Source organism: Podarcis melisellensis (assembly GCF_964234715.1).
Source record: "Podarcis melisellensis genome assembly, chromosome: 2".
NCBI lineage: Eukaryota > Metazoa > Chordata > Lepidosauria > Squamata > Lacertidae > Podarcis > Podarcis melisellensis.
In genome coordinates this window covers 69,217,450-69,244,695 of record NC_138529.1, presented here as the reverse complement: position 1 = coordinate 69,244,695, position 27,246 = coordinate 69,217,450, and the positions used below count along the sequence as shown (strand labels likewise).

Here is a 27,246-nt window from a genome sequence, read left to right as displayed (position 1 = left end):
TTTGGTTTAGGCTTTATTTCTTTTTGAAAGAAGCCTGGACTGGCATCTATAATCAAAATCTTCAAAAAAAACTATACAAAGACATATCTTACAAAATATACAGGAAAGTTTTGCCAAAAATGAGAAACAGTACAAAGTAGGCAGATATAACAGTGTAAAATCACATTAACACTTCCTCAACTGCTCCACAGGACAGGTGTGGGTTTTTGACTACACAAATTTAATAGCATGACACATAAATTTACACTATATACAAAAATGTATAAAGATCCAGCACCCCCTTTTAATCTAGTTATGGTTCTTCCAACATGAAGCTGTGGTGCTTTGTGTTTTATGATCCACAAAAAGAAGCATTACACGCTGGAATTAATGGAAATCCTGAAACTAGAAGTAGTTAACCTCAAGCCATAACTAAAGTAACTGCAATGCCTCCAAGGTCATAAGGTTTTTAACAGTCTGTTTGGGGAAAAATAGGTTGAGATGTTTCATGCTTTTCTGCTTCCAAGATGGACGGTGCTTATTCCATTTCAGTGAATCGAGCAAACATAGCTTTCCGTACTGCATCTTTGTAAGAGTCTGCTGTAGAGACACCGTAAGAACTACCTTTTGCTCCTAGCCCAGCTCCCCTCATTCTCACTTGAGCCTGCAAAGAAACACAGGTATTTTAGTAGCAGCAAAACAAACATGACCACAGAAGTTATGTTTCATTCATCACAAGTCTCAATGGGAGAAGAACACCCCACCTCTGAAAAATAATTTAAACTCTCTTTTTAGCCAAGCAAGTATGATTCCACCCCCCCCCCAAAAAAAATATTCCTCAGGTATGCTGTCCCAATTCGGCAACCTTTTTTTGGGCCAGTGGGCACATTTGGAAAGTGCCATGAGTGTTATTCAGAAAACATCTGCTGTGCTTAACACAAAATGGCTGTCACACCCATAAAAGCAGAAAGAAACAGGAGCACAAAATGGTGTGAGCAAGTGTGTCCCCCAATGGGAAAAAGTCACCTAAATCTGTCACTGCCACACTTGTTCCGAGCATCTCTCCTCCATTCAAGAGAGATGGAAGCGTGGGCATGTTTAAGATTGTGTACTTAAGTGTAATTCAGATTTTTAAACCACTTTTCAACTATCTAGGATGATAACCATATACAACTCCTCCCTGCTTACCTCAATGGGGGCTGTGATACCTTGACATTTCCTTCCTAATCCTGAACCTTCCCTCCAGCCCATAGCTTGAAGCATTTTGTTGCCAATATTACTATGGTCAATGCCATCTTTTGTGGGCTGTTCATAATTCCTAAAAAACAAACACACAGTTAAACTAAGGAAAATTTAGAGAATTTAATTTAAATGTAAAATGGTAAAGTATTTCAAATACATACACAGTGCCTGCATCAAACACTTTTTTCCGCTTTGGCTCTGGTGGCTCTGGTATGCCGTATTTCTCACGTCTTTCAGCTGCTCTGTCTCTGTATTTCATCTGAAATTATATCAATTTCATCAACTTCTGAACTCATTGTCAACCCCAGCACATACTCTAGTACCCTTCTGCTTCTAAGTAGCAAAACAATGTGGCATCTATTGATGTAGGCAGCATAGAACGCAAGAGAGTCAAGTACAATATCCAAACAGTGGAGAAAAAGAGAAAGAATGGGTGCACATCATACAGACTGATCCCACTCTATTGCTACTGGATTCAATTACTTTCAGAATTAAGAATTGTTGCCCATTTTTAACACTGACAAAATAAAGGGGGCACAACAAAAAGTTCTGAACCAGATTGCAACAGTTAATACATAAAGTACATGAATGACAATCATTCTGCAGATTTTGGTTACATAACTAGTTGATCTTAAATCTTTATTCCCCACCCCAAAAGACACGTGAACGAGATGTATTTTTTTCTGAGTTGCAGAAAACTAGGACACTGGAAGCTCCTAAATATCAGGGGTTGGCAAGATATATTCCTTCCCCTTGAGATTTTTTCAACTACCAAGTTTCAATCCAGGACTTCCCATCTTTTACTTATTTCGTGTTTGAGAACCATAGTTTGCATTTCTATCATTCCAATTTCTTTTTGAAAGCAATAGAATTAACCCAAATCTTGGGGATCGCAACAGAATGCTTGTGGAATGGTTGCCTGGGGGCTGAATGAACACCTCAAAATCTATTGTCTTGTTTACATACCACTTACCTCTCTCTCACGCATTTCCAAGGCTTCGAGCTCTTGCTCTGATAGTCTCGATCTCCTGTAGATGTCCATGTTTTGCTTTATAGGAAAAAACAATCATCAAAATTGAATAATTGAGACTGGCACAGGAAGCTATTTTTTTTTTAAAAAAATCTGATTTAAGACTACCTCACGGTTTTATTCCTAACAAGCAATATCCATAAGTAATAAAACACTGCAAGTGAGAAGCTCAATGCCACATACTATTTTGTGTATCTAAAAAGACAGACAAAATTTGTGCTCCCCCCCCCCCCAATCATGTGGGATACAACCCTGTGGGAAGTATCCCAACAGGAGACATAGACAGGCATAGTAATATTAAGAGTGCGCTCCAGCTCACTACTGCCCCCCACCCCGCAAAGCCAGAGCCATTCTATCATCAACTACCCTGTGGAAAAAATACTAACTTTTTTATGTTGATATTCCTTATTGTGCTTTTTAAAATGGAGTTTAGTATTACTTAGTAGGTGAGATATAAGTAACTATAATTAAGACGACAAGGTTCGAACTACAGAGGGAAAAGAGAAACTCTCCACTTGTCTAGAATCCTCTTGACCACTTTCCATGCTTCCGCCCCCACGCCAAGCCAAGAGAACAAGCTGATATTCAGTTATTTTGGGTGGCAACTATAAAATTCTGCAATATTGAGTTTATTGTTTGAAGAAGTTGATTACCTTATGAAGATCAGAGAGCTGTTGGTGCCTGACTAGAGCTTCTTTATTTGGAAACTGTCTTCTACATAACAAACAGGCCATTTTTTTCCAGTCTGTTAGTTTTTCTTCTTCATTTTCCAGCCTTTCCAAGAAATCCTCTTCATTATCACTGTCTCCACTATAAGCAGCCACCAATCCACGCTGGAAGAGGAGTAATGTCATTTTAGCCCAATAAATACAAGCTGCCAAGTTCTATCACACTAAAGGGCAGGTGATAGACAGTAGATTGTTATGGGCTCTACCAGGCTACTAGAGGGTTGATATAGGCCACTGCTGTTCTACAGCTCAACATGCCTGACAAAGAGGCACCCTATGAACGTGTAAATTGCATTTGTTTCCCTGACAAGATTAGAACTCTACTGAATGTCCCATATCCCATAACTCTCAGGTGTTGCTTTACTTCCTTTTTAGAAGGAACACCCTAAAAAGGAGTTACTGCAAAGATCAGTTTCCCAGCTAAGACCAATAAAGTTTCATCACAATGGCCAACAGCCCTTTTGCAACTCCAGAGATTAAAAGGGTCCCAAAATACTCCTTCCTATTTTCAGTACCTCTGTCTGCAAACTTCTAAATTATTGCATAAAGGACACGGAAGCCTAATTAATTAACATGTTTAGCTGAAATAAGACTGACCACTAAATATAAGCTTGCAAAAAAAATCAATTCTGATTCTTGCTCCATCACAAAAAGAAAACGTGTTTCACAGCTCAAAGAAAGCACTCGCCAAAACTTATTTATGAATTAGGCATGTTAACAAAAACCTTAAACAACACTAATGTCAGTGCAAGTTTCTATTCACTCACTTTCAGTGGGTTATCATCTTCACCACCATTCTTTATAACTTCTGTTATTATCTGCTGTCTCTCAGACAAGGTACCCTGAAGAAAGAGAGAACTGTTAAGCCCAAAAACTGTATACAATATCCTTTTAAGATATTAAATCCTACCAACCTTTACCTTTTTCTCAAACAGAGCAAAGCCAGCATCAGCTGCTGCAGATTCTCGTCTTTCTTCCTCCCTTGCATTCAAAGGCTGAAAGCTATTCTTGAAGTTCTCCTTCTGTTTGTTTAGACTCTTAGCCCAACGTTCCATGTCTTTAGCAATCTAAATAGGAAAACATTGACATAAATTAAGTCTCTACCAATAAAACAAATCAAATTTAGTATCTGCATACAATATCACATTTTCCGCAGCTATAGATTTCAGGTTATTCACATGCAACTCAATTTTGTCAAATGAGTTATCAAACTAGTGTGAAAAGACATGTATTTGAAAATCTTTAACCAACTAAAGTGTTCAGTTCGTCATTTAAAGGTTATATTACTAAATTGCCTAGGTTCACGAGAGGTGTCATCCTGTTAGTGATTTGAGCATATTGGGACCCACTGATAGTGTAAACATGTAACCACACCTGCCTGCTTATGGTGCCAAATACAGTGGTGCCTCGCAAGACGAAATTAATTCGTTCCGCAAGTCTCTTCGTCTTGCGAGTTTTTCGTCTTGCGATGCACGGTTTTCCATAGGAATGCATTGAAAATCAATTAATGCGTTCCTATGGAAAAAGCCTTCCCCCGACCTCTTCTGGCGGGCGGCATTTTAAAATCGCCCGGGACAGCGGAGGACTTCTCCGCTGTCCGGGGCGATTTAAAAGCCCCTGGGAAGGCAGGCAGGGGGGACAAAGGCTTTCCCGCCCGGCCGCCCGGCTTCGGGACATCGTTCCGATGCCGGGCGGCTGGGGGAGGCGTTCCTGCCCCACCGCCCGGCATCGGGACGATGCCCCGAAGCCGGGCGGCTGGGGGAGGCTTTCCTGCCCCACTGCCCGGCATCGGGACGATGCCCCGAAGCCGGGCGGCTGGGGGAGGCGTTCCTGCCCCACCGCCCGGCATCGGGACGATGCCCCGAAGCCGGGCGGCTGGGGGAGGCTTTCCTGCCCCACCGCCCGGCATCGGGACGATGCCCCGAAGCCGGGCGGCTGGGGGAGGCGTTCCTGCCCCACCGCCCGGCATCGGGACGATGCCCCGAAGCCGGGCGGCTGGGGGAGGCTTTCCCGCCCGGCCGCCCGGCTTCGGGACATCGTTCCGATGCCGGGCGGCTGGGGGAGGCTTTCCTGCCCCACCGCCCGGCATCGGGACGATGCCCCGAAGCCGGGCGGCTGGGGGAGGCTTTCCTGCCCCACCGCCCGGCATCGGGACGATGCCCCGAAGCCGGGCGGCTGGGGGAGGCGTTCCTGCCCCACCGCCCGGCATCGGGACGATGCCCCGAAGCCGGGCGGCTGGGGGAGGCGTTCCTGCCCCGCCGCCCGGCATCGGGACGATGCCCCGAAGCCGGGCGGCTGGGGGAGGCTTTCCTGCCCCACCGCCCGGCATCGGGACGATGCCCCGAAGCCGGGCGGCTGGGGGAGGCTTTCCTGCCCCACCGCCCGGCATCGGGACGATGCCCCGAAGCCGGGCGGCTGGGGGAGGCGTTCCTGCCCCACCGCCCGGCATCGGGACGATGCCCCGAAGCCGGGCGGCTGGGGGAGGCTTTCCCGCCCGGCCGCCCGGCTTCGGGACATCGTTCCGATGCCGGGCGGCTGGGGGAGGCTTTCCTGCCCCACCGCCCGGCATCAGGACGATGCCCCGAAGCCGGGCGGCTGGGGGAGGCTTTCCTGCCCCACCGCCCGACATCGGGACGATGCCCCGAAGCCGGGCGGCTGGGGGAGGCTTTCCTGCCCCACCGCCCGGCATCGGGACGATGCCCCGAAGCCGGGCGGCTGGGGGAGGCTTTCCTGCCCCACCGCCCGGCATCGGGACGATGCCCCGAAGCCGGGCGGCTGGGGGAGGCGTTCCTGCCCCACCGCCCGGCATCGGGACGATGCCCCGAAGCCGGGCGGCTGGGGGAGGCTTTCCTGCCCCACCGCCCGGCATCGGGACGATGCCCCGAAGCCGGGCGGCTGGGGGAGGCTTTCCTGCCCCACCGCCCGGCATCGGGACGATGCCCCGAAGCCGGGCGGCTGGGGGAGGCTTTCCTGCCCCACCGCCCGGCATCGGGACGATGCCCCGAAGCCGGGCGGCTGGGGGAGGCGTTCCTGCCCCACCGCCCGGCATCGGGACGATGCCCCGAAGCCGGGCGGCTGGGGGAGGCTTTCCTGCCCCACCGCCCGGCATCGGGACGATGCCCCGAAGCCGGGCGGCTGGGGGAGGCTTTCCCGCCCGGCCGCCCGGCTTCGGGACATCGTTCCGATGCCGGGCGGCTGGGGGAGGCTTTCCTGCCCCACCGCCCGGCATCGGGGCGATGCCCCGAAGCCGGGCGGCTGGGGGAGGCTTTCCCGCCCGGCCGCCCGGCTTCGGGACATCGTTCCGATGCCGGGCGGCTGGGGGAGGCTTTCCTGCCCCACCGCCCGGCATCAGGACGATGCCCCGAAGCCGGGCGGCTGGGGGAGGCTTTCCTGCCCCACCGCCCGGCATCGGGACGATGCCCCGAAGCCGGGCGGCTGGGGGAGGCTTTCCTGCCCCACCGCCCGGCATCGGGACGATGCCCCGAAGCCGGGCGGCTGGGGGAGGCTTTCCTGCCCCACCGCCCGGCATCGGGACGATGCCCCGAAGCCGGGCGGCTGGGGGAGGCGTTCCTGCCCCACCGCCCGGCATCGGGACGATGCCCCGAAGCCGGGCGGCTGGGGGAGGCTTTCCTGCCCCACCGCCCGGCATCGGGACGATGCCCCGAAGCCGGGCGGCTGGGGGAGGCTTTCCCGCCCGGCCGCCCGGCTTCGGGACATCGTTCCGATGCCGGGCGGCTGGGGGAGGCTTTCCTGCCCCACCGCCCGGCATCGGGACGATGCCCCGAAGCCGGGCGGCGGGGGGAGGCTTTCCCGCCCGGCCGCCCGGCTTCGGGACATCGTTCCGATGCCGGGCGGCTGGGGGAGGCGTTCCTGCCCCACCGCCCGGCATCGGGACGATGCCCCGAAGCCGGGCGGCGGGGGGAGGCTTCAAAAGCCGTCCGGGGGCTTTTAAATCGCCCCGGACAGTCCCGGGGCGATTTAAAAGCCCCCGGTTAGGCTTTCCCGCCCGGCCGCCCGGCTTCGGGACATCGTTCCGATGCCGGGCGGCTGGGGGAGGCTTTCCTGCCCCACCGCCGGCATCGGGACGATGCCCCGAAGCCGGGCGGCTGGGGGAGGCGTTCCTGCCCCGCCGCCCGGCATCGGGACGATGCCCCGAAGCCGGGCGGCTGGGGGAGGCTTTCCTGCCCCACCGCCCGGCATCGGGACGATGCCCCGAAGCCGGGCGGCTGGGGGAGGCTTTCCTGCCCCACCGCCCGGCATCGGGACGATGCCCCGAAGCCGGGCGGCTGGGGGAGGCGTTCCTGCCCCACCGCCCGGCATCGGGACGATGCCCCGAAGCCGGGCGGCGGGGGGAGGCTTCAAAAGCCGTCCGGGGGCTTTTAAATCGCCCCGGACAGTCCCGGGGCGATTTAAAAGCCCCCGGTTAGGCTTTCCCGCCCGGCCGCCCGGCTTCGGGACATCGTTCCGATGCCGGGCGGCTGGGGGAGGCTTTCCTGCCCCACCGCCGGCATCGGGACGATGCCCCGAAGCCGGGCGGCTGGGGGAGGCGTTCCTGCCCCGCCGCCCGGCATCGGGACGATGCCCCGAAGCCGGGCGGCTGGGGGAGGCTTTCCTGCCCCACCGCCCGGCATCGGGACGATGCCCCGAAGCCGGGCGGCTGGGGGAGGCTTTCCTGCCCCACCGCCCGGCATCGGGACGATGCCCCGAAGCCGGGCGGCTGGGGGAGGCGTTCCTGCCCCACCGCCCGGCATCGGGACGATGCCCCGAAGCCGGGCGGCTGGGGGAGGCTTTCCTGCCCCACCGCCCGGCATCGGGACGATGCCCCGAAGCCGGGCGGCTGGGGGAGGCTTTCCCGCCCGGCCGCCCGGCTTCGGGACATCGTTCCGAAGCCGGGCGGCTGGGGGAGGCTTTCCTGCCCCACCGCCCGGCATCGGGACGATGCCCCGAAGCCGGGCGGCTGGGGGAGGCTTTCCCGCCCGGCCGCCCGGCTTCGGGACATCGTTCCGATGCCGGGCGGCTGGGGGAGGCTTTCCTGCCCCACCGCCCGGCATCAGGACGATGCCCCGAAGCCGGGCGGCTGGGGGAGGCTTTCCTGCCCCACCGCCCGGCATCGGGACGATGCCCCGAAGCCGGGCGGCTGGGGGAGGCTTTCCTGCCCCACCGCCCGGCATCGGGACGATGCCCCGAAGCCGGGCGGCGGGGGGAGGCTTCAAAAGCCGTCCGGGGGCTTTTAAATCGCCCCGGACAGTCCCGGGGCGATTTAAAAGCCCCCGGTTAGGCTTTCCCGCCCGGCCGCCCGGCTTCGGGACATCGTTCCGATGCCGGGCGGCTGGGGGAGGCTTTCCTGCCCCACCGCCGGCATCGGGACGATGCCCCGAAGCCGGGCGGCTGGGGGAGGCGTTCCTGCCCCGCCGCCCGGCATCGGGACGATGCCCCGAAGCCGGGCGGCTGGGGGAGGCTTTCCTGCCCCACCGCCCGGCATCGGGACGATGCCCCGAAGCCGGGCGGCTGGGGGAGGCTTTCCTGCCCCACCGCCCGGCATCGGGACGATGCCCCGAAGCCGGGCGGCTGGGGGAGGCGTTCCTGCCCCACCGCCCGGCATCGGGACGATGCCCCGAAGCCGGGCGGCTGGGGGAGGCTTTCCTGCCCCACCGCCCGGCATCGGGACGATGCCCCGAAGCCGGGCGGCTGGGGGAGGCTTTCCCGCCCGGCCGCCCGGCTTCGGGACATCGTTCCGATGCCGGGCGGCTGGGGGAGGCGTTCCTGCCCCACCGCCCGGCATCGGGGCGATGCCCCGAAGCCGGGCGGCTGGGGGAGGCTTTCCCGCCCGGCCGCCCGGCTTCGGGACATCGTTCCGATGCCGGGCGGCTGGGGGAGGCTTTCCTGCCCCACCGCCCGGCATCAGGACGATGCCCCGAAGCCGGGCGGCTGGGGGAGGCTTTCCTGCCCCACCGCCCGGCATCGGGACGATGCCCCGAAGCCGGGCGGCTGGGGGAGGCTTTCCTGCCCCACCGCCCGGCATCGGGACGATGCCCCGAAGCCGGGCGGCTGGGGGAGGCTTTCCTGCCCCACCGCCCGGCATCGGGACGATGCCCCGAAGCCGGGCGGCTGGGGGAGGCGTTCCTGCCCCACCGCCCGGCATCGGGACGATGCCCCGAAGCCGGGCGGCTGGGGGAGGCTTTCCTGCCCCACCGCCCGGCATCGGGACGATGCCCCGAAGCCGGGCGGCTGGGGGAGGCTTTCCCGCCCGGCCGCCCGGCTTCGGGACATCGTTCCGATGCCGGGCGGCTGGGGGAGGCTTTCCTGCCCCACCGCCCGGCATCGGGACGATGCCCCGAAGCCGGGCGGCTGGGGGAGGCTTTCCCGCCCGGCCGCCCGGCATCGGGACGATGCCCCGAAGCCGGGCGGCTGGGGGAGGCTTTCCTGCCCCACCACCCGGCATCGGGACGATGCCCCGAAGCCGGGCGGCGGGGGGAGGCTTTCCCGCCCGGCCGCCCGGCTTCGGGACATCGTTCCGATGCCGGGCGGCTGGGGGAGGCGTTCCTGCCCCACCGCCCGGCATCGGGACGATGCCCCGAAGCCGGGCGGCGGGGGGAGGCTTCAAAAGCCGTCCGGGGGCTTTTAAATCGCCCCGGACAGTCCCGGGGCGATTTAAAAGCCCCCGGTTAGGCAGGCAGGGCCTGCCTTCAAAAGCCTGCCTGCCTTCAAAAGCCGTCCGGGATAGCGGGAAGCGCTTCCCTGCTATCCCGGACGCTTTTAAAATGCTGGCGGTGGGGAGCAAAGCCTTTCGCCCCCGCCGGCCTTCCTGGACCTCTTCTGAAGTCCGGAGGGGGGGAAAAGGCTTTGCTCCCCACCGCCAGCATTTAAAAAAAGGTCCCCGAGATTTCCCTATGGGCTTTCGTCTTGCGATGCAAGCCCATAGGGAAAATCGTCTAGCGAAGCGTCGCAAAAACCGAAAAACCCTTTCGTCTTGCGGGTTTTTCGTCTTGCGAGGCATTCGTCTAGCGGGGCACCACTGTACTTTTAAGCTATCCAGTTTTTCACTTAATACTGTTAATAAGACATGCAATTTTCATTACGTGATTGAAGTAAAAAGAGTGTTTTGTGTTCAAACATGCAAACTTTGATTTTATCAATTAAAGCTGTCATTCTGATCATCACCTGCTGAGCTGTTTTACTCTTGGGCTTCTCTTTCTTCTCTTTCCCTTCTTTTGTGGAAGATGCATTATTCTGATGGTAAGATGTACCCTCTGCTGCAGGCATGTAGGTCTCTTTCTCACCATCCCAGTAAAGATACTGCTGTGTTATCGCATTGTAGTAGTACTGAGGGGGGGGGGGGGAAATCCGTATCAATTTACATTTATATCCTATACATCAAGTTACCTTTCAAAAAAATTAATTTCCTCATATGCAACTCATGTAGAGACAGATACCAAAACCAAGAACAAGTTTGAGTTAAATTTGGATTGTTATGGGTTCACATTATTAATCAACAGAGAAACTCCCTATGCAGCCTCATTTTCTGAAATACTGTCTGTGCAAACAGTTTCAGATAAAATAAAAAAACTCCTTCCAGTAGCACCTTGGAGACCAACTAAGTTTGTTATTGGTATGAGCTTCCATGTGCCTGCACACTTCTTCAGATTGTGTCAGATAATACCAAAGATTTGAAAGACATACCAATCAAATGGCTATATGGCAGCCTGTGAACAGCACATGCATGAATGCACATGTCACTACTGCAAATTAATACAAAGTTGGACAATTGGTACTTCTACCACAGTACTCTCCACTGACAGTAACTGTTCCAAGGCCTGGGAAACAGATTACTCTGACACTCTGTTTCCAAAAGGTATGCACGATTTGGCACAGGTTATGACCCCATGTTATTTTTAGTTAAAAAGAGCTGCGAGGACTGTTTACCTGGGAGTTTGGATCATAATAGAGCCCCGTTACAGGATCATAATAGAAACCTGATGATTCATCATATTGGTATGTAGAAGTATCTGGAACAGCTGAAAATTTAGAAATGTGAGCTATTATTATCTGCGTGTGTTAAATCACCATTACTTAGTAGATGTCAAGAAAACCACAAATCGCAACAGTAAATATGATAAAGCAGCAGTTGTCTGGCCAACTTGCTCATAATGAACTAACTAGTCTCGATCAACCCTAGGTCTGAGACACCCACAGGCATCATCTGGAATTCTGCTCATAGCAATTCTGATAATCGTTCTCAACTCCCTTTTACCTGTTTTCTGTATCACTCATTTCCTTCCAGCAGTGCCTTTGCCCTTTCATTTTGCCTCCCAACCCCCAAAGGTCTTGGATATTCTCACTTCAGGAAAACACTACAGCCGATTAAAAACAAGTTCATCCTACCCACATGGTTACTTTTGTCCTAAAAATGAGCACTATCAATACATATGAGTGTAAACTGCTGTCTATTTCCATTGATCATTGGAAGGGAAGTTTGCTTACCATACTTGGTGCCAGGGACCACGCCAGTTGAAGATGCTGATGGCACCTGCGCACTAGTGCCTGGCTGTGCTACATGAGTCTATGGGGGGGGGGGACAATTTAAAAATAGGATCTTTAAAAGTTGCAACTGTTCAGTAACTTAACATAAAAACACTTACACTCAGTCCCCCTCAACCTGGTGCCCTCCAGATGGTTTTTTAACTACAATTCCCACCAGCCAAATCAGCATACCCAAAAGCAGTTAACTGAAGCTGAGGTTCAAAACATCTGGAGTTCACTAGATCTTGAAGGCTGCCTTAAATGAACCTATTCAGTATACTACATACAGGTCAATACTTCCAAAATGGAATTTATACATGCAAGCTTTACTAAGCCACACCAATATCTTTCAGCCAAATGTACCTTCCAAATTATTATAAGATAAAATCTCACTCCAACAGAATACAGATTATATTTACCGGAGAATCGGGAGAGCTGTTCTGTTGATTATATAACTGAGGACTCTGGGAAACAACAGCTGCTGTAGTAGCACTTGTCACTGGAGTACCTGGCAATAGAGTTATTAAAAGTTCAGCAAAGCAATCTGAAAAACTACAATAGCACTTTGTTACTCAACTAGAGCAGGCATGGCCAAACTTGGCCCTCCAGTTGTTTTGGGACTACAACTCCCATCATTCCTAGGTAACAGGACCAGTGGTCAGGGATGATGGGAATTGTAGTCCCAAAAACAGTTGGAGGGCCAAGTTTGGCCATGCCTGAACTAGAGCATTTAGATTTTCTAGACTGTTCAAATGCACAAACTCATTGTTTACCCTTGTATGCCACTCTACTGAATGCAGAGACCAGCACTGAGTATTCCATACAGCTCTTGCACAGGAACATGGGTAAGTAGAATTTTACCACAGTAATAGGAAGAGGCTCGCCAGAGCAGCGATGTCACGCTGGCCACGTGACCCGGAAGTGTCTCCGGACAGCGCTGGCCCCTGGCCTCTTAAGTGAGATGGGCGCACAACCCCAGAGTCTGTCAAGACTGGCCCGTACGGGCAGGGGTACCTTTACCTTTACCTTTTAATAGGAAGAGGAAACTGTTACCTGATATTGTAGCTGTATCTGTGTCCAATGTTCCTGCTTGATTCTGGTAAAACTGCTGATAATCCTGTGAACACTATGCAAAGAATTAAGACAAAATTACTTGTGTGGTACATAATATAAATACACAGGCTTGGCTCTTAACAGAAATAAATTTATAGAAGAAAAGTCCTGGAAGTCATGCTCCCTGCCCTGTGGAATTTTTTCCACCCAGCTTTGGGAGGGCGGGCCTTGACTGACTCCAGCTACAAAAAGCTGAGGCTGCTGAAGAGGTTGGAGACCATTTTGGTTCTCTCTTTAGTGCAGACCCAGGGTCATCAGGCCTGAGCTGCTACAGCTACCGCCCACCATGAACCACCCTTGGCAGGATGTGTTCTATGCTTAAGATATTCTCTTGTTAATTATGCTGTTTTAAATGTGCATTTTACATTTGACTTCCTTTAGCAATGTTTTCTTACAAAACATTTAAGATATTTTTGTTGCATCAAATTTGCATTCTGTGGTTTACTGCCTTTGTAATGTTTTATTTTGAAATCTTCAGTTTCCTGTTATGTTGTTTTGAATGTATACTTTGAATTTCTTCAGTAATGTTTGTTTCTGGATTGTTTTATTTGATGTTTTAATGTGTTGTAAACAGCTTTTGAGATTTTCCCCTCGTTTAAAATATAAAGTGGTATAGAAAAGAAATGTATAATAATGATGATGTTTTCTGCCTCCTGGAGGATTGGGGAATCTTATAGATGGTGCTGTCTTAAGGTTCAGCTTAACTGCAAACAAAAAAAAAAAAAAAGGGAAAGAGCCCAATCTGATTTTGGGATGATTCAATATCCTCCCAGAAGCTCATTGCCCCCCATTTCATAACCCTGGATGAGCTTTTTGGAGTGGGTGGGAAAAGAGAGGAAACTTTCTGACAACTTATTTCCGTTCACTTGTGAACCTAAGATAATATTAGTCATACATACCTGAGTGTACTGGGTATAGCCATCCTGTCCCAGCTGGAGGTAGTTGAATTCAACTGCTCCACCTTCTCCACTTTGAGGCTATAAATTAAAGGATATGGTAAAGTAAATAAACCAAACCAAACCAAACCAAACACAAAGGCTGTTTAGATGGCTCTTAAATTGATGGAATAAGGCAAGGTCATTTACAACAATCAATTTTAGACTCAGATCCCCTACCTGGGTTGATGACCACTGGGCTGCGGCAATGGCTGTACTAGCAACAGAGAAAGCACTGACACGATTACCATCTGGGAGAAGCAAATCCCTAAAAACAAGAAAAACATCTAAGAACATTTCACAGACAACCTGCTATCATAAAAAGCTTCAAAACACCTTTTCATTTCTGTTTTATCACTGACATTTGCAAATATAGCAGCAATACCAATTTCCAATTATTTACCATTTGGAGAAAATTTGACATACATTTTAAATATGAAAGAGCAGCAGTTAATGAAACTCACTTCCTGGCACTCTTGGCAAAATCCACACCAATTGTTTTGCCATCTATTTTAAGAGGTGGCTGAAGACTCTGCAAAATTTGCAACAGCTGAGAAGCATCCTAGAAAGAAATTACAGGTATTGGACAAAGCTCAAATTAAAACACAAAATTATTGCTCAGAAGGGCACTGAGCTAGGCAGGCACATCACGTGGGCTGCATACCTTTACACAAGATTTTGTCCTATTATATTAATGGCGATACAATGCCTCTGACTGATAAAATGACCAAACGCTGTACCCTTCTCACCACATTTAAGAAGTGTCTTGCCCACTCATCTAGTACTATGTAAGCCATAAATGTGGTACTTCAATAAGATGATCCTCCAAAAGTTGCTTTAATTCCACTACCTCTACAAAGCTAGAGAAGGTGCAGTTGCTCAAGATGCTGCACACCTCACTGAACTGGAATACTTTTACTTTTTTCCAGTGACCATATACGAAATTCAGTATCAAAGTGAAATAAAGTATGTTCTCACCATTGCTGAAGACAATTGTACAAAAGCAAAGCCTCTATTCTGTTGGGTCTGTTTGTCTTTAATAAGTCGAATGTTATTTACTGCCAGTGAAGCATATGGTGATAGCGCTGTCATGATCGATTCCACTACTGTGTGAGGGGCTATGTTTCTGAGAATAAGAGCTAGGAGAACAAATAACAAGTTATTACAAGATGCTCCATATATTACCCTTTAAGTGTAAGAACACACCAAATTCATAAATTAAAAAATATTGTATTAATATTTTGTAATAACACCTAAGGTATATGAATATAACCTAGTCATTTATATGTTACACTCACTATCACAGGAATACATTAGTAAGATGTAGTTTTAAATATGAGTACAAGCAACCCCTGATTTATGTGGGAGTTGTGTTCTGGGTTATTGTACACAATGGTGGAGTGTGTATAAGCTTGCCCCACCCCCTCTTTTCTAGCGATTTCTGGGGCGGGCGTGTGTCCCTTGGAATCACATAAATCGGTTGTTGCCTGTATGCTAGAACTTCTTAATATAAATATAAAGCTAGATAGGAAGCCTTTCCTATATGTACTAAGAATGGGGAGCAGAAAAAACCCAATAAAGAGAATAAAGTCTTATAGGAAATGACATGATTGCAGGGGAGGAAACAATGAGGGGGGGAAGGTTCTTGTCTACAGAAAGGGACCCAAAAACGGGAGGGAGAGGCAGTGAGTGAAGGGAAAACATAGAGAAAACCAATTCTCCAAGTGCCAAAATGTTTTTTTATGCTCAACATTTCATAATTAGAAAATTTATTTACCAAGAATAGCTTACAAAATCTGCAGCAAAGCTTTTTGAAATCTGAGAACATTTTAAAACTTGAGCCACTGATGAAAAAGAAAAAGAAGAGTAATGTACTAAGGAGGGGAAGCAGAGGAGTATGTGCTCTTAGAGTGGTGGTAGAGAAAGATCAGTTTAAAAAACATCAACAGAGAAAAACATGTTTGAAGACTGAGAAAGGCGGGGAAAAGAATGGGGTAAAGAAAGCCCTGCAACAGCTGTGAGGGCTAAATTTGGGTTTCAAGTGTCCTGAGCTAAAACGATATCAATACTTCTTATAAATCTCTGGGTTACTGTGCTTCAGCACCTTGGATTTCTGCCCTATGGTCTACTCTTCTGAAATGAAAATACTGAATCAAATCTATGGGGATCTTGGCAGGAAATGGACTTTGTCTTGCAACACACACCTTGGCCAACCAATCCCACAGTATAACAGAAGACTTGAGACTTTACTCACTATCACAGTAGTAGTCTACAGACTGAACAGCCTCTGGTCCTCCAGGTGGTACCTCCTGTTCTGAATCTTTATTGCAAATGAGAAAAAATAATTTTAATCATGCAGTAACTTGGGTTGTTACATCAAGACGCCTCTACTATGTCAGAGTAAGAATAACATGCATAATTTATAATTGTGAAATAAAAATATCTTTAGTTTAAGTTACTCAAATAGAACTTACCAAATTTATCTGCTCCACAACGGAAGCATTTTAGACGCCTCCTGAAGTTGTAAAGGCAGCACTAACAAACAAACAAATCCATTACATTTTTAGATCATTCAGCTGATGAAGCTTGCTGTAGCATACCACATCTATACCAATTAATTTAAAGTGAAACTGTTACCACATATAATCATAATCTGCAGCCTTCAGATACCAGTCTCAACAAACTTTATCCGTTCACACAAATAGCAATTCTGCAAGTAGCCTCTATAAAATAAACTAGCCTATCCTCTATAGCATTTTCTTGGCAATGCCCATCTTTCTATTGAAATATTACAGAATCACTGAATTTGGAGTAAACATTGTTCAGTGTTGAGAAGAGCTAGAGCTCACAGTTCCATCAGCTGCATGGGTCTATAGCCCTGGAACGTGCATTAAGAGCAGATAAGGTTAAACACACAGAATTTCTCATCGTTTTAGAACACCGTACCATCTCTACATGAAGCCAATAATCAGTGGCTTTTGCCTTTAAAGTTTGTTAACCTTTCTATTTTCTCATATTTATCTCCCGCTTTTCTTCCAATGTGGAACCCAGGGAAGTACACTAGTGGTTCCCAGAAAAGTCACCAAACCAGGCACTGAATACTAGACACGAGACCTGCTTAGCTTCAGCAAGGAATGGCCTCACACACCTTCAGATCATTCCCTGGGTATGTATATTCTTGCTGAACTGTTTGTACTTGTTTGTGGCAAGCCTTATAATTTATTTAGATTTTGCTGTAATAACTCTGAATTTTAAATGTTACTAAAATTTAAGTCACTTCCATGGGTGTAGTCAATAATGATTAATGAAGTTAAAGAGCAACTAGGAAAGATGTGAAACATTGCTTTACCTTGTTGCAAAGCCAGTCTTCAAATTTAGGCCTGGGATTACTGTAGTGCATTGCGATTTGTTTCCCTTGAATCAACAGTTTTTTCTGCAAAAAAAGCACATTTAGTTATTCCTGTATCACGGCACAGATGTCCATTTTCCCATGGCAGAGCACACTTCGGAGGATTCAGTGCTCATGAATTAAATGGACAACATATGGGGAGGACGTAGAGAACCAACCACCGCCTCCTACACTCTGCCCATTCAATCCTGCAGGACACGGGCAGTAAGAAAATGGGATGTGCAGTAAAAGTAAACGAAATCAGGGAGTGTTGATCAAGCTGCCAAAACTAAGCGCTGACATGGAACCAGGAAATGTCTCAAAGGAGACCGAGTCCTACTGGCATAGCAACACGCTTTTAAAAATATTGTCAAGTGATTGCTTCACTTCTTTCCCAACTCCAAACACCCTAGAATTTTAAAACTTCAAAACAAATGGATTGTTTTCAGTTGCTTTCTTCATGAAGCGCCCCTTGAAAGTACAGTAATTTCTCCCAAGAGGACCCTGGTTAGCTTCCTGGAGGCTGAACAAAAGGTCATGAACTGAACACACGTTCAGTATGAATCTTTTTTGACTAATTCATCGGTTCACATAAAAGCTTGTGTAAGAAATTTGCATTCTTCAGATAGTAGCTTTCTTCAAATAACTACAATGCTACTGAAATTTCACAATAGGGTACCAGTTCATTTGCTCTCAGTGCCCCTTCAAAGTTAGACTGACGCTATAAACAATTAGCTGCTTAAATGTATACAAGAAGCCAAGTTTCTCAACTTAAACTTTATTGATTCCTACATATATAGTTCCCCTATCCCTCCCCTAATTTCTGTAAGCCATTAACAGCTATTCATTCAGAGAGATGCACCTTTAAGTATGTCAAGATGTGTATGTTAAACCTAATTTTTAGCTAAAATATTACGTCAGAAAATAAAGTTCTAAATATAAATGGCATGAAGAAACTTATAGGGTGCAGATTTCATCCTTTTATTGCTAGAGTAGGCAAGTAAGGGGAAGGTTGAAGGACCCAGAACAAACTGGGTTATGCACACACAAGTTGCTGGCATATTTACACTAAATCATGTTTGTCTGACAGTTAGCAACAGGGCCACTGGGGAGACTTGACTACTTTTCCCTAATGCTAGAGGATGTGTGGTTATTTTTTGGAGTGAATTTGAAATTTATTCAGTAAGATGAATACTGATATAGCTTTGTATATGTTAAAAATTGTGCAGAGTTTACTAGTAAATCCAGTTAATGTTAATTCAGGCACCCATCTGCGCCACCAATGCATGCTATGAACACCATAAAAGTCATTTAATGCATGCAAGGATTAGGTACTCTTTCAGCTTAAGTGTTGTGGTGGTTGCCCATGATTTGAAGTCCAGAGAAATACTCATTATACTTCTGGTTATTGGATGTCAGAAGTGGAAAAATTCAGCAAAAGATGCATTTTCAATCTTGTTTTTAGGCCACAATAATTGTATTTCTGCTCTTTATAGATTTTTAATATCTCCACCAGCTGCATAGGTCTAGCTTAACAGCAATTCAGTGGGAGAGAAGTTTTGCTATGAAAAACTGAAGTATTAGTAATCCAGAAGCATACCAATGCACTGGAAATAAGCAGGGAGATATTTCACTATTATTTAAATTACAATTTTTGGTTGATTACATTAGTAATACTCCACAATGTTCCACTTTCATTTGTTAAGTAATATTGAAAAGGCATATGCGTTACTATAAAAGTGCAGCTGCAGTTTAATAGACTGCCCTTTCACAGCTAGTGCTAGCATAAAGCACATACAGTATTACTGCATTCAGAAAAGCCTGTATGGTTTGAAACTTGAGAGGTTACTATGGAAATAATATAGTAATCTGCTGGTTTTATAACAGGCAGTTTGGCAAATCTACTGGGGCTCTCTAGCACTATAACACATTTTGAAAATTTTAACATATACAAAGCTTTTAATCTTTAGGAAGTCATGGTTTTGGAACAAACCACTCCTTCAGCCTTTCATTTATTCCTTTTTAAAAACTGTACAGACTTGTTCCATTTTCAGGAATAATCTAGACTTTGTGAGTGAAGCAACCTGATTGGCTTCCATCCAGCTGGTAGCATCTTGAAAGTGATAAAACTCCACGAAGGCGAAACCACGGCTTACACCTAGAGACAGCATTCAGATATAGACGGGATAGTTGTGTTAGTCAGTTCCTTTAAAACAGGTGAATCTCTCTCCAACTGCTTCATTACTTCATGACAAAGCAGTTTTATAAATGCGACGTCAACTCTGAATTTGCTTCTTGTTTTGCCATGGCAAGGAAACCAAGCTGCCTTAACACCTGAATGGGATCCATGTTTAAAGGTAACCATGCAATGAACTACTAAAGTTTAAAAACAAATTAACAGTAGGTGTTACTTACCATACCCTTTAATATATAAAAATCTGAAGGCTTCTTCCACTATCTATAGCCTTTCAAAAGGCTAAATTCCTTACCCATGGCAAACCTTTCATTCTGATTGTACTTGCAGGTGTGGGGAAAACGTTTTAGGCCTGGGGAAGAGGAAGGTACTGCCAAAAAAATAGGTTAACACTCTCACCTGTCTTTCTCTTCATCAGCCTCACATCCGCAGGCCGAGGGCCTTCACAGGACTCAATGATCTCGCGAATCTGTATGCAAGTTTAATTTTTTAAAAAACTATTAATTGAGTGCTTTTCAAGATTATATAAGCTGTTTCAGCATTTATTCTAACGCAATCCAAATATTCTAAAGACAATAGTTAAGTATTACTTACATCATAGTCTGTAACAGTGATAGGGAGCCCACGCAACATGATGGTCTTGCTTTCTTTCTCATCATTGTCATTTCGATAGTCATGCTCTCCATAGTCCCCATCAGAATGATATCCATCTTCTGATTTGTCACTATTACGCCGCTCGCGTTCACGCTCTCTCTGCCAAGTAAGCATGTGTTTTAGCAAGCTGACTCTATAGCAGTTTATCCATTAAAAAAAATCAGGACTTGTGAAAATCATTCAATTCATATTCAAACAATCCTTTCTTTGCTTGAGAAACATGAGATACAACGTTTACTTTCTACAGTATCCAGAAAAAATATTGACCGTATGAGCTCCATATAGTAAGTAAAGCTAGGAAGTGTACCATTTATTAACACAGGAAACAGCACAATACAAAAACACTCATTATACCAGGGATAAGGAACCTGTAGCCCTCCAACAGTCGAGGTTCTCCAATCACCATCAGTCCCAGCCAGAATGGACAATGGTCAAGGATGATGGAAAATGCTAACCAAGAGTTTTTGGAGGGCCACCTGTTTCCCATTTCTGCATAACAGTAACCAAAGTTAAAACATGTGTTGTTCAAAACTTTCCATGTACACAGACATTACGCTCACCTCAGGACTGTCATAATCTCTACCATCATAATCTCTGCCATCATAATCTCTGCCATCATAATCCCGACTATCGTAATCCCGGTAATCATCGTATCTGTCACTTCTGCGCTCCTCGCTAGATCTTTTATAATCAGAATCCCGTCGACGACTTCTGGAGTCCCGCTCATCACGATCATCTCTATCTATGATAGAGCCGTATCTTCCGCTCCGTTCAGTTCTGCTCACACTACACAAAGAGTTGGTCAAGTCAGACAGCTTGAAAAATGTAATTAATCAGCAAAGCTTTTAGCAGGGTCAGCAGGGTTATGCAAAACACAATCAAATAAAGCCCCAAGTAGCCTCAGCCACACTGGGACATCATAGTACAATGGCTTAGAGAGAGAGAGGGAGGGAGGGAGGGAGGGAGGGAGGGAGAGAGAGAGAGAGAGAGAGAGAGAGAGAGAGAGAGAGAGAGAGAGAGAGAGAGAGAGAGAACACATGGCTATACAAGGAAACTGCACCTTAAAGGGAAATCACATATGCCGTATTGGCCCAAATATAAGCCACACCCTTAAAATTCAAAGGGGGGGGGGAGAGAGAGAGAGAGACAATACCTGAATATAAGCCACTCCCTTAAAATTCAGCAGGGACTCATACCTGTTCTGTTTTACCGTATGTCTGTTTCAGCAGAGATATCATAAAAGCCAATTTTTTTAAGGTCGCAAATTTAAGCCGCACTTAAACTTTTCATGGTTGGAAATTGGGGGAAAAGTGAGGCTTATATTCAGGCCAATACGGTATTTGAAACACCACTGAAAAAACCTGCAAACACCCCACCCCTTTTTGTGTTACTTCTGGGTTCAACGCAATGCACATGTGTGCAGTCACAAACATATCGGATGTGCCTAAAATGGTCACTGTCTGTAATTTGCATGTGATTCTCCCTTTTCATAAAGAGCTACCCAGGAATATATAAAGGTGGCCCAGGGTAATTTCAGGTACAACTTTGACTAATAAGAATTATTATACACTTGTGACTTTATAGGGAGACATTCATTTTAAGAAATCCTAACTAATGTTAAATTGCAAAAAAAAAATAATAATAATCAAGTATTTTTTCCTGTGATTTTTACCTCTATAAAAAAAAATCAAATCAATTGATGACTGACTAAATAGCTATAGAATACAGCATGAAAATTGCACTCACTTTTTGCATGTATATAAAAAAGTAAATGTTGGAATTTGGCTGTTTTACACTTAACAAATAAAAGGTTACTTCAGGATTTTAGATTTCAGAGTTACAATCCCCAAACCAATTGCTAGGTAATAAGCTTTGGGGGAGACAGGACTTAAGAAAATGTGTACAGGATTGTGCTGTAAATTACTTAAGAAGACAACACAGTTGTAGAAATGATTGCTACATTAACTGCTTTTAAAATCTCAATAGCATTTCACTGGAAAACAAATTCCCTACCTGCCTTTTGGGATTTATTTTTATAGTATTTGGGACACAGCTAGAATGCTATAAAATTACTTAATATGCATCTTACTTAACATTTATAAAGACAAAAAATAAGAAATCTATTTGTTAAAAAGTGAACTCCAAAATCGTTAGCTTTCAGGGGTGATTTAAATTTACAGGGATATATGTCCTTATTTACTGTTTACACTGGTGTGGTAAAATATACAAATAGTTGGGTCCTAAGTATTGTACACTCTCTTGCTCAGGTTCTTGTAACTAACGTATTAGCTAATTTTAAGTTGTGTTAGTGTTGTGTATTTCTTTAATATGTTAAATACACAACTGTTTTTCTATGTTAATACATGCACAAAAGTGGTTCAAGTGCTTTATAAAAAACACTTTTATTTATTAAACACATTTTTACTCTTCCTTTCCATCAAAACAGCTTTTATTACTTTACCTGTGTAAAGTGAACACATACAGGGAAAGCATCAACACACAAGGACATCTGGCGAAAGGGGTTGTGCATTTAGGACCAGACTCAAAGATTACAGGTCCTCCCATCATCTTGTGACATATACTCTGAAGCAGGGATTGTATTCTAGGTTGCTTTGTTGCAGATTGAAAGCTAAGAACTTCAAGGTAGCTTTCTCTGAAATGCTACATATTCAATGTGCTAGACAGGCACAGGTGATTAATCTCAATACATGGATAAGACAAGTGATGACAGGAGGGATTTAGATTTTTTTAGGCACTAGGGCAAGGGTCAGCAACCTAAGGCCCATGGGCCGGAAGCCCATGAAGCGGCCCATGGACGTCGTTTGACCGGTCCATGAGCTGCCCCCGAACCGAGTTGCCCGTCCACGCACTAAACTACCACAGTGCGGTGACTCACTTCCACGGCGCTGAAAATCGCAGGGGGGCGCGCTCACGCGCACCCACAATCCGGCCCATGGAGGGATCTCCACGGGACTGATCCAGCCCAGGCAAGATAAACCTTGCTGACCCCTTCACTAAGGGACAAAAGAGTGTTTCTCCACAGGAGGCAGTGATTACCAACTGGGATGGCTTTAAAAAAGGACCAGCATAAATTCATAGAGGGCTATCTATGGCTACTGGCAGTGTGCTTTTTTCCATCCCTCATTGTCCATTTGCATTTCTTTTTGCCAAGTTTGTGTTCCTTTTTGTTCTGATTTGGATAAGACTTCTACTTATTTAAAGAAACCTTACTCCATATAATTATTTGACTTTGCTCATTAATTACATTGGCTTGATGGTACCCATTCTCACCTGCAATTTAGCTGAGCTTTTATTATTATAGTTTTGAACAACCCCCCAACCATTGTGAAGTTTCTTCTTTTTAAGTCAAGTGTGACTATCTTGGCAATTGTTCACTTACATGTATGTTCAATTTGAAAGCATTATGGTCACTGTAGTCAATTCAATAACATTTACAAGTCACAAAAGGTGCTGGATGCCAAACATCAAGTAGGGGGTCACCACCCTTCTGTTCTTTTCCATGGCCAACTGTTCAAGGGCACTGTCATTTAGAGTAACTAGAAATTTTACTTCTTTGTTGTGAATGGATCTAGTGGTGAGCAGTGAGGCGACCAAGTTTGCTGATCCCACTAAATCATTCAAGGTGTTAAGAACAAAAAGTATTGCAAGGTGCTCCAAAAGGATCCATCCAAAATGGGTAAATGGCTATTCAAATGGAAAATGCAATTCAACATAATCAAGTGTAAAATAAGGCACATTGGGGCAAAAATTATCTCAACTTCACATGTGTTTATATAGGACCCGAACAGGTAGTAACTGACAGGGAAGAGGACCTTGGGGTAATAGTGAATAGTTTGATGAAAATGTGTGTTGTGCAGCAGCGGTGAAAATGCTGATTTTCATATTAAGGATCATTAGGAAAGTCACTGAAAATAAAGCTATTAATATCATACTATGGTTATACGAATCTTTGGTTTGACCATACACAGAATATGGAGTACAATTATGGATTCTGTTCCTAAAAAGGATGTTGTAGAGCTGAAAAAGGGAAATTGAATATGATCATGGGGATGAAACAACCCCCTATGAGGAAAGGTTTCAACATGTGGGGCCTTTTAAATTTAAAAAGGGAAAGTAAGGGAGGATCTGATAAAGGCGTACAAAATTATGGATGTGCAGAAGGGGGATAGAGAAAAGCATTTCTCACAGTACTTGGGATCATTCAGTGAAACTGAATGTGGGAAAATTCTGGACAATAAAAAATGTTTTTCCCACAGCATTTAAAACTATGGAATTCATTCCTACGAGATCTAATAAGTACTATCTTGGAAGCCTTTAAAAAAAGATTTAAACAAATTCATGACACTGGAAGCAATATGCCTCTGAATACCAGTTGCCAAAGATCGTATGTGGGCAGAGTGCTGCTAAAACCAAGTGCTGCTTGCAAGCTACCACAGGCATTTTGCTGGCTACTGTAAAAACAAGATGCTGAACAAGATGGATATTTGGTGTGATCCAACGAGGTGCATGCAAGCTTCCTACACAGTTTAGAACCCTGACTGTCCAGGTTTTTTATACTGTAGAGCAAATAGGCACTCAGCTTCAAAAAGGCAGAAGCAGGGGCTATTCAACTTGGGGCAGGGCTAAACAAGTGACCATGCAGCCGCCCTGGCCACACATGTTCCCATCATGCAAGTAACGCCTGAAGATTGCTAAAGAGATACATTCATATACCACAGATCTGGAACACATAAGGGAAAAAAGTGTTTTTCATATTTCATCAATCTACATCTCTGAAATTGCAGCCACCATTATGTAATACTTCAATGTTTGCCTTTGCCTACCGTTTGTCAGAACCCATGGCTTGCCTTCAGTTCCTGCTTCTAGTGAATTGAGTTGTCTATTTAGGAGAAGAAGAAGAAACAATCAATGCAGACACCGAACAGATCATTTTTAAAGCATAGTGCAGAAACGCAAGGCTCCAAAGTAAAGCCTACAAAAACCTGGTCAGGCACCCTAGTAATGAATGCCCCTCCAACAGCGTACTTTGAACGAAAAAATGGCTTTCAGTACCCTCGCTCCTAATGCTATGTCTGCAGCAAAAAAGAAAAACAGTAACAAGATAATCAGGGAATGGCTGTAAAAGGGTTATCTGCAGAGGTGTTAAAAGACATATTTAGATATTCACAAAAAGTGACTCTTAAGGTACGCTTATGTTGGGATGGAATAGAGAAGTCAGAAGCGGAATGGCCACGCTGGTCTTGGTTAAATTAAACCAGAAGAATCCTTTCTACAACGGGTGCCTCCCGCTGGGCATTGCAAGAGACTGGCTGACAGGGCGGCGTTTAACGGTGGCCGATATTCCGCAGCAGACAGAGAGAGAAACGCAGGACGCAACCACACCTGCGGCGACCAACAATAGGGACCACAATAGCAATTATGCGGAGTTCGCCACAAACGCAATGAAGGGGAGGCGGCGACTCGGAGGAAGGGACGGAAAGGCATTTAAAAAGACACCTAAAACTGAAGCTCCTTCCCACCGAAGAAGCATTTCCTAAGCCTTCCCCTGCTTCAGAAAGCGGACGGTTGGCACTCCAAACCGCCGCGCCCACCTCCGCGCCCCCCCCCCAAAACCGGGCTCCCTATGGCGCCTCTTCTCTCGCTCGCTCGCTCTTTGGCGCCTCTGAAGCTGTAGGAGGCTCCAGTTACGGCTTAAAAGTCTTATGAAGAGCAAAAAAAAAAAAAATTCTAATTCGTTATTCCCAAATCAGACTAAGGACTCTTCCCGAGTTCTTCTCTACTGACTATATAGCCGTCTCCGCATCGGAAACCCGATTTCCAGTACCTACCGGGGAGGGGAAATGGGCCAAGGGCCGCCTCTGCCACCGCAACAGCTACAGCAGTAGCCACACCAGCTTCTGTCAAACACCACAAAATGGCGCTGAAGGGGAGCTCGCCGTCTTCTACCCACAATCCCTCGCGCTCCCCGCCTCCTCGCTCCTCCTCCTCCTGGAAGCTTCCAGCGAGCCGCGAGCTCGAGAGGCAGCCTTCAGCTCCGCGCGGCCTGCTGGGTAGCGTCGGTGTGCTGGAGCCCAACCTTCGTTTATTGCGTTTCGCGGGGTGGGGGAGGGAGGGCGAAGAGCGGCATTGTGCCCAAAAATGTTCGTGATGGGATATCAGAGATGCGAAGCTAGACCCACCGCGGCAAGCTTGTCGCTCCCAAGTAGACCCATGACTCAAGCATCTCCCGGGGTTTCCTCCCCGCCGGCCACGGAGCCTGCTTTGTGCAAAAGTGATGTGCAGCGACTGCAAAGATCCCGCTGGGCAGACAACCATTTTGTGAAATTTACATCGCCGGCAATCACGGCCATTTCATAAAGCCGGCGAGCTGAACATTAGTCTGGAGCGTGTGAATACACCATGATGATGTTTAATTTTTTAAAAAAAATAATGGCGATATGATATTAAGTAGGCTTTCTAACACACGCCTTAATGGTACATCGCAATTCACATGCAGTCTATAGAAAAGCCTTTTCTGCAGAATTGCCACGTTCTGGAGAAACAAGCGAAGCACGTAATGGGTGCGATCCTGTGCGCATTTACTTGGTATTATGTCTCCTTGGGCACAGTGAGGCTTACTGTTGAGAAAGCATATACTGTACACAGGAATGGGGAAACGTCTCGCCCGTCGCTCCACTGGGTCGCTTTGTAGCCGGCGCCGCCCCTCCCTCTCCAGACGCGCCTAGTCAAGGCGGATTCTGGTCTTATTTTGGTCCTATTGCAAATACATAAACGGGCCTTACTAAGGACAGGGAAACAAAAGGCTTGCCGCTTGTTTACTCACCGTATGAAATGGCGGGGAAGATGGTCTCCACATAAGTGGGGCGAGCGAGAAAGCGACCTCCCAATTTTACCACACCCACCCGCCCCCCGAATTCTAACCCTCCCAAAATGGCTGGCGCGGGTGGGTAGAGGTGGAATGCCTCTCAATACCAAAATATCCCTCAACAACAGCCACTTTCAGGAGCGACACCTTACACTGCAGAATGACTGCGCCTGTAGAAATAGAGTGACTTTCCAAAAATAAGCTTTGAGCTACTATTTATAAAGGACTAATGCTTAGGGAACTGCAAGTGAAACCTGCAGTAACAATTTGTCATGTGTAGCGATTGTCCTGTTCCTGGTCTCAGCCAGCCCTGACCTTCTCTAATAGATGTGGCCACAGTGGATCGCTTCCTGGCTGCCACACCTTTGGGGTTTCTTTCTTAAATACGTTTTGTATTTTTGCAAACCCCGGGATTCCCCCAAAGCCTGCCTCCTGTGTGTGTTGGATGGTGCTGTCTTAGCTGCATAAGGACACACTGAGAATGTGTCATTTTTGTTATTTAGGAAGGTTGTTTGAAATTCAAATTATCAACTTAAAGGGGGGGAGCTTTATGGTTTCTGTACAAACTGAAAGCATT

The 27,246-nt window shown here is 47.1% G+C and overlaps 1 protein-coding gene across 1 annotated transcript; it reads right to left on the bottom strand.

Annotated features, from left to right (window-relative positions):
* On the bottom strand, positions 1–25,788 carry RBM5 (RNA binding motif protein 5). Its single transcript, XM_081900272.1, has 25 exons — positions 25,633–25,788; positions 24,628–24,683; positions 20,344–20,569; positions 19,724–19,882; positions 19,529–19,598; positions 19,020–19,093; positions 16,897–16,980; positions 16,022–16,082; positions 15,802–15,867; positions 14,526–14,686; positions 14,012–14,109; positions 13,728–13,815; positions 13,512–13,589; positions 12,553–12,625; positions 11,919–12,007; positions 11,461–11,539; positions 10,903–10,994; positions 10,141–10,302; positions 3,900–4,046; positions 3,747–3,821; positions 2,905–3,084; positions 2,195–2,269; positions 1,383–1,480; positions 1,168–1,297; positions 1–643 (listed from the first exon to the last, which is right to left on the bottom strand). Exons 2-25 carry the CDS (start codon positions 24,642–24,644, stop codon positions 518–520), a joined length of 2,508 nt encoding a protein of 835 aa, XP_081756398.1. The 5' UTR covers positions 24,645–24,683; positions 25,633–25,788; the 3' UTR covers positions 1–517.
* Positions 25,789–27,246: the final 1,458 nt, after the last annotated feature.